This window comes from Juglans regia, chromosome 3 (assembly GCF_001411555.2).
Source record: "Juglans regia cultivar Chandler chromosome 3, Walnut 2.0, whole genome shotgun sequence".
Taxonomy (NCBI): Eukaryota; Viridiplantae; Streptophyta; class Magnoliopsida; order Fagales; family Juglandaceae; genus Juglans; species Juglans regia.
This window is the reverse complement of record NC_049903.1, coordinates 14,159,530-14,166,776: the sequence shown is the minus strand read 5'-3', so window position 1 is coordinate 14,166,776 and position 7,247 is coordinate 14,159,530. Positions and strand designations below refer to the sequence as shown.

At 34.4% G+C, this 7,247-nt stretch overlaps 1 protein-coding gene across 5 annotated transcripts; it reads left to right on the top strand.

Annotated features, from left to right (window-relative positions):
• Positions 1 to 1,347: 1,347 nt before the first annotated feature.
• Positions 1,348 to 6,229, top strand: LOC109012692. 5 transcript variants are annotated; one of them, XM_035688126.1, is made up of 6 exons: positions 1,348 to 1,459; positions 2,529 to 2,758; positions 2,863 to 2,994; positions 3,105 to 3,306; positions 4,935 to 4,982; positions 5,784 to 6,229. In XM_035688126.1, exons 2-6 carry the CDS (start codon positions 2,591 to 2,593, stop codon positions 5,795 to 5,797), a joined length of 564 nt encoding a protein of 187 aa, XP_035544019.1. In that variant the 5' UTR covers positions 1,348 to 1,459; positions 2,529 to 2,590; the 3' UTR covers positions 5,798 to 6,229. The 5 variants fall into 5 exon arrangements, with proteins under 5 accessions (XP_035544019.1, XP_035544022.1, XP_035544020.1 ...); XM_035688127.1 differs by having other exon boundaries at positions 1,354 to 1,459; positions 2,525 to 2,758; XM_035688128.1 differs by lacking the exon at positions 1,348 to 1,459 and adding an exon at positions 1,794 to 1,918.
• The last annotated feature ends 1,018 nt before the right edge of the window (positions 6,230 to 7,247 follow it).

Here is a 7,247-nt window from a genome sequence, read left to right as displayed (position 1 = left end):
TAATTTTTCTTTAGATAAATATGCAATTACATGCATAATGCGTTGCGTGACAGTATAGCTCAGAAAAGAGGAAATGATAATCCGCTTCTTTTACTCTCATTTAAACAGATTTGTGTGTTTTTCACCTTTTGAATTTTTTGGCCATCTAATTCATTTTTATTCTAAAATAATTCGTGAAGTGGGAAAAGTATAAAATTAAAAAAGAAGATAATGATCAGTAACATTATCCAAACAGAAAAAAGCGTCTATGTGGGAAATGAAGAATATATATTTTTTAGGTTAAAAGTATTAGTATTGGTCTATATATATATATATATGTATATGTAAAGTCATATTTATATAATACGATCCTAAAATATTCTACATTGTCTTATACATATCTAAATATTTAGCTACTTATAAACAATTCTTATCCACCATTATTCATCCTATAAATCATATTTTAATCATTATTTATCTTTCCTCTCCCACCCTCTCTCTCACAATCCTTTTTTTTCCTCCTTCCATCAACAACACAACAAATCTTCACTTGTACATTTATTTTATTATTATAATATTATATATATATATTTTTTCATTTTATTATATTTTTAATATAATATATAAAAATATATATTTTTTATTATTGCATTTGTATTATTAATGTCAAATATATGTAGTGAATGCTAATTACAAAATATATATAAAATATACACAAGCTAATGTGAGAATTTTGCTTGAATGATAAAGTGGATATGTAAAAGAAATGATTTTATATATGTATATACATAGACCAATACTAATACTCTAGCTGGAAGTGGGATTCAATAAAAAGAACCCTAGCCTACCCCAGTGTTTCTCTCTCCTCTCAACTACGCATGAACCAACCCTACCCTATGTCTCTCCTCTTAAGTGGCATTGGTCAAATAAGTCAAATCTTTAAAATTTGATGATTTTAATTTTAAAATCTCGATATTAGATTTACCTTATACTCAAATGTCAAGCTTTTAACTACAATATATTTTCATTTATCTTTAAATTTGAAGACTCATTGTTCACATTCTATAATTATTATTTTATTTATTTAAATTATTACTTTTTAATTTTGAGTCACAATATATTTAAATTAAAAAATAATAATTTAAATATTAAATTAAATTATTAATTAATATATAGTTAATATAATTATAAAATATAAAAAAATATAAATTAAAAATATTATTATTAATAAAATAATATTATATTATTATTTTAACGAATCTAATAACTAATTTGTATAAAGTGATTTTAAATTTATAAAATATTAAATTTTAAAGAAAAAAATAATAAATCCAATACTAGCCGTAACGCTGGAAGTGGGATTCAATAAAAAAACCCTAGCCTACCCCATCGTTTCTCTCTCCTCACAACTACGCATGAACCAACCCTGCCCCATGTCAGTTTCCATCGTTGATTCGCACTCGTTGTAGACACGCCGAAGGTAAATATTGATTTTCTTCTATCTCTTTGCTACTATTTAATCGATTTCTCTCCGTTTTTCCTCTTCTTTTTCTCAGTTTATCGAATCCAATGCCTTAGATTTAGTCGTTTGGTTTTGCTTGTTTGGGTGTAGCACACAAACCATATGAGTTTCAGTTCTGTACAAACTTACTCCGCATAAGTCAGGAAAAAACATGTTGATTTATCGCCTTTTTTTAGATTGGCTCCACTGTCTAGGTTAAAAAAAGCAACATTTTTAAACATTTTAAAAAATAAAATAAATTAAATTATCGGTCAAATTCTTAAATAAACCCTCACAAACTAGAATTTTCTTAAAAAAATCTTAAATTTTGTTAAATCTAACGTGTCCTTTTGGATCTGTTCTCCTCTCGTTGTTTGCCCTGCTGCCAAGTTGGTGAAGCTCTCTCCAGACATCCTCCAAATCCCCCGAGTACAAATTGTTCGTTTCATTTCAAGCATGGCTACCCAACATTTTTTAAGCCCTTCGATTTTCCTTAGATTTTTCTTTCGTTTCTAAGCTAGCATGTCATCTTCTTTTTATTTTCATGGAATTTCATTTATACGTTTGATTGGGGGTTTCTAATTTTCTATAGAATATTGCTGCAATTTTGTACATATAGGAGTCACAATTGGTCTCAATGATCGATCTTGTCTGGTTAGCAGGCAGGGCTTGTGGCTTGTGGCTTGTGGCTAGTGCGTGTGTGGTGTGGTCAGATCAGGGTTTTTGTTCTTTCTCGCTATGATTGTTGGCTTCTCGATCGCTTGTAGATCCATCAATGAAAATGGGAGATGTGGGTCCTGTGGGATTTTTAGGCTATGAAAAATAATTAAGTTTTATTCCTCCTCCTGACATATCATTGCATCGTTGTGGTTGCCTTCAGTGCCATGATTAGAGATGCAATAAGCTCATTGCCTTCAGTTTCTTTATTTTTATTTTCTTGGAATTTCATTTATACGTTTGATGGGGGCTTTCTCTAGAGTATTGCTGCAATTTTGTACATACAGGAGTCGCAATTGGTATGAATAATCGATTTTTTTTTCCAAGTCAGGTCAGGGTTTTTCTTCTTTCTTGGTCTGATTGCTGGCTTGTCGATCACTTGTGGATCGATCAATGGAAACGGGAGAAATGGGTCTTGTGGAATTGTTCGGCTATGACAAAGAATTAAGTTTAATTCCTCCCCCAGTATCATCGGAAAATTGCGGTTGGCAAGATAATGAACGCGAGGACATGACGGAAGAGGAATACTGCTCCTACAGGGATCAAGTTTTGAAGACCGATGTGAGCAACTAATCCCTTTTCTTCTACCAAATTCCCCCCCCGTGCACGCTCTTCTCTTGTATGCGCTTAATTCTTTAATCCTTTCGTCACCTTTGTTGCTTTAGGGCTTTGATGTTGACCGCATTCCTGGCGTCTCTTGTTTCCACCAAATTGAACCATGCAACTTGGATGATAAGAGTTGGGATTACGAAGGGTATTCGTGGCTTGCAATCAAGGAATACAACTTTCGCTTCAAGGTTTCTGTTATTATATATATATATATATTTAAAAAATATCTGTTTTGTTCAATGTCCACTTTAATAGCTCCTCTTCAATGATTTTCAAGATGGCATTATTTGGTGTGTAGGATGCAAATGCAGGGTTGGAGTTTGTGAAGGTGCTGAAGGCAATGGCTCAGGGTGCCAACGTAATTAGGTTTTATTTAACCCTTGAGGCTAGGGATCTTGCTGATGGAGGCAAGACTAAGATCTATCAAGCTGTGGTATTATCGGGGGTAACTGAGGATACAGTGTCATCCTTTAGGCTAAAACCTCCTGAACATGAGGAAGGTAAAGCAAATTGGTTCCAATAATATTTCTAAAATTTTGCAGCCATGTTATGAGGTTATTGCATCTCTAAGCAATTTTACTGAAAGATGGATAAAATATCTGGCTTATTTATACCTATGTTAAGTCGAGCTCTTATGTGAACATTGGCTCAAACTTGTTCAATCAGGGTATTGTCCGCAACTACTTGGACTAGGCCATGTATGGTTATGATCTCAATCAGAAGACTTGACTACTACATTATAGTTGCGCTTGCACCCCATCAAGGGTGATGGGGGCACTCATTTTTTCATGTTTCAGAAAATCAAATACTCACAATTCCCTTGGATTTGAAACTATACTCTATAAGCTCTCAAAAATTGTATCTATAATCTTGCTTGTATTGTCTCTCTATTCCTCCACCTGCATGAACGAATTATGCATGCACTAACTGCTTATTCAGGCCTCTTGCCCTCTGATCATTTTTTTCATGATCCACAAACAATTGATATTTTCCAATCATTGTCTGCAACCTCTTTGCAGTCAATTCTTCAAAAACTTTGGGTAGTTAAGGCGAGTTGAAGCTTCTCCTAGAAGTTCGTCAAGTTACACTTGATAATCTAAGCAGGAGACTTTTTTTGGGCATTAGTAGGTCATGGTGTTTGAAAATGCACGCTTGTGATAATTCTCAACCTCAAAATCTTTCCTTTTAAGTTCTAGTTTTATATTTTTATTGAGGTTTAAAAAAACTGCTAGATTTACTTGTTTTTTTATTAGTAATTGAAGATTTAGCACATCAAGCAGAGCCAAACAAGCCGGATGTATACAAATGAAAATGCTAAGTTGCAAATAAAGAGATACAAGAAACAAAGCACTGAAGATTAAGTTTTAGGAAAATGCTATGTTGCCCCCACAAAGTGACCTCTCACTTTGACCGCTAGTGCAAAAGTGTCCTTTTTTTTTAATATTTGAAAAAACATTTAGAACTTGAGGTCAAAGTGAGTGGTCACTTTTGGGGGACAGAGCAGCAGCACCCTACGTTTTGAGTTCTTCTGTTTTCAAAAATATCATTTCCCTCCAAATGCACCACACTGGACATGTAGGGATCATCTTCACCTTGTTGCAATTGGTTTATTTTCATACAACCCTTTCAAGTTTGCAAAGAGGTATGCTATCCTTAAGTGTAATCCAAGCTGACCAAACTTTTTCAGGTATATTATCCACAAGATTTTGGCAAACTCACTGTGTAGTAAAAAGTTATCTTACAGATTTACTCATAAAAAAAAAAAAAAAGGTTGTCTACAGACTCCCCCCATTTTCTACTCATATAACACCATTCCGACAATAATATGACGTTTACTTAGATTATTTGTTGTGAGGATCTTCCCTAAGGAGACTGTTCGAGCGAAGAAAGCAGCTCTTAGATGTGCAGTAGTCTACCAAATACTCCTCTAAAAGAAAGAGTTACTTTCATGGGGTCTAAGAACATGGCAGAGAGAGTGAATGAACTGTTTTTGGAACCTTACTTTTATTTAGCATAATACTAATTGTTATTTCACTAACTTTCTGCTTGTCAAGAAGTTTTAATTTAAGTGAACTATATGGTTTTTAGGGTTGTGTTTTATCTCTTATTTTTTTATCATTCCATGTAGGTTTTAGTCATGGAAAAGAATGGTTTTGGGAAGATCATCTTTGCAGTGGTTAGTATGTTTATGACTTGTCAATGATCATCTTTGAGTTACTGAACTGATAAGGATGCTTTGTCAATGATTGATTATTCGATATTATATTGCTGGTATAATGATGCACAAGATAAAGCCTTTGTTGATAATTCATGTCCTGATGCGTTTTGAAAATATATGAGAGTTCTGTCTGTTTCTTTGTTGGTTGGACTAATGGTACTAGTCTTAATTATTTTCTTGTCACGCAGTTGCATTGACATACATCTCTATATGAAGTTCCTTTTTCTTTTTTACTTTTTCTTTCCTCCTTTCTTGAGATATGAATGGATCGATGAGTTTTTAGCTTTCTTACTTGCAATGATCTCCACCTCCTCCAACTAAAAGAAGAGGGAGATAGAAGGAAGGCGAGTGAAGGTGCTGCATTGAAAGATGATGGGATTTTCTTTCGATTGCTGTTTTATTACTCAAGAGAGTTCTTTTCTTTTAAGTTAACTTTAGGACATATTACAGTTATTCTTGTCACCTTTTAGCATATTGAAACCGAATTCATATCAGAGGCAAATTTAAGGCCTTAAACCAGGGCCCTTTCTGAATGTCAAGTTCTTGAAAATTTAGAAAAAAGCCTCTTAGTGGTTTCCATCCTGGGGCACATGTTATTTGATTTATTGCTTTTACCATTAAGTTTTGTAATATATGTTGAAGTATTGTCCCGGATCGAAGGATTTTATTTTTGTTTAATTTTACCAAGTTATGCAGAATTTCACCATATAAACTAAGTTTGTTCCATTTGGTTTTATTTCTTTGTCGCTTTTTTTTCAGGTCTGATATGTTGAGCTTGACCAGAAGACTTTTCAGGGGTGTCAAGGTCACGGAGTTTAAGATGGTTGTTAGAAAGATGATTTGTGTAAGCTAAATGCAAAGACAATTTTTCAGTGTTTACTTAGTCGTTGGAATGTTGGTATACTATTGGTTGCTTGATTTTGTTTGCAAGACTGGTTTAATCGTATGTGGGTAGTTGCAATGTATGGCACCTCTAGAACTCCTTCGCGCCACCGTATAAGCATTCTCTGGTTTGTATCGTGGGTTGAAAACCACAATTTTCTCTCTTCATAATTAATCGGGCTAGGCCATGTTTCGTTATGATCTCAATCAGAAGACTTGAATACTACATTGTAGTTGCACTTGCAGCCGATCAAGGTTGATGGGGGCACTTATTTTTTCATGTTTCGGAAAATCATAGACTCGCAATTCCCTTGGCTTTGAAACCATACTCTATAAGGTCTCACAATTTTCTCTAATCTTCTTTGTATTGTCTCTTTATGCCTCCACCTGTATGCACTAACTCCTTATTCAGGCCTCTTGCACCCTGATCATTTTTTTTTCACGGTGATATAAAACTTCTGCTAGAAGTTGGTCAAGTTACACTTGATTATCTAAACGGGACTTTTTGAGATTTAAAACAAACTGCTAGATGGACTTGCCTCCCGGTTTTCACGGCATGGGGGAGTCATCTTGTGCAAATAAGAAGCTGGTTTGTAAACTCCATAAGTCCCTTTATGACCTTGGCCTTAAGCAGTCCTCTAGACAATGATACTCCAAATTTCCTGCTTCTCTTACTCATATTGGTTTTCAACAATCTAAATCCGAGTATTCTTTGTTTACAAGAAATGATGAAAATGGATTTATAGCCCTCTTGGTTTATATTGATGATATAGTCATTGGGAGTTCCAATCTTGAAGCTGTTGATAACATGAAAGCTTACTTGCACTCTCAGTTTAAGATCAAGGATCGGTATTTTGAAGTATTTCTTGGGTCTGGAAATTGCTAGATCAGCTGCTGGCATTTACTTGTGTTAAAGAAAGTACAGTCTCGAGATCCTTGAGGATGCGGGGCTTCTTGGATGTAAGTCAGTTTGTACTCCGATAGAGAAATTAGCCATAAACTCACCCACTCTTCCTCAGATTTATTGGTTGATTCCAAAAGTTACAGAAGACTGATTGAGAGATTGATTTATTTTACAATAACTAGACCTATTATCACCTATGTAGTCAGTATCCTCAGCCAATTCATGGACAAACCAGCAGAAACACATATGCATGCTGCTCATCGAGTCCTAAAATATCTGAAAGGTTCTATAGGGCTGGGCAAATTCTTCTTATCTCAGTCTCATCCACACATCAAAGCCTTCAGTGATTCAGATTGGGCAACATGCCCAAAAACAAGAAGATCAATCACTAGTTTTTGCACTTTCATTGGTGATTCTCTAGTAAGCTGGAAATCCAA

Excerpts from the sequence above, each read along its gene's own strand:
- LOC109012692 (XM_035688126.1), top strand. The coding sequence starts at position 2,591 with ATGGAAACGGGAGAAATGGGTCTTGTGGAATTGTTCGGCTATGACAAA. Across the intron at positions 2,759-2,862 it reads ATCAAGTTTTGAAGACCGAT|GGCTTTGATGTTGACCGCAT; the intron begins GTGAGCAACTAA and ends TTGTTGCTTTAG. Across the intron at positions 3,307-4,934 it reads ACCTCCTGAACATGAGGAAG|GTTTTAGTCATGGAAAAGAA; the intron begins GTAAAGCAAATT and ends CATTCCATGTAG.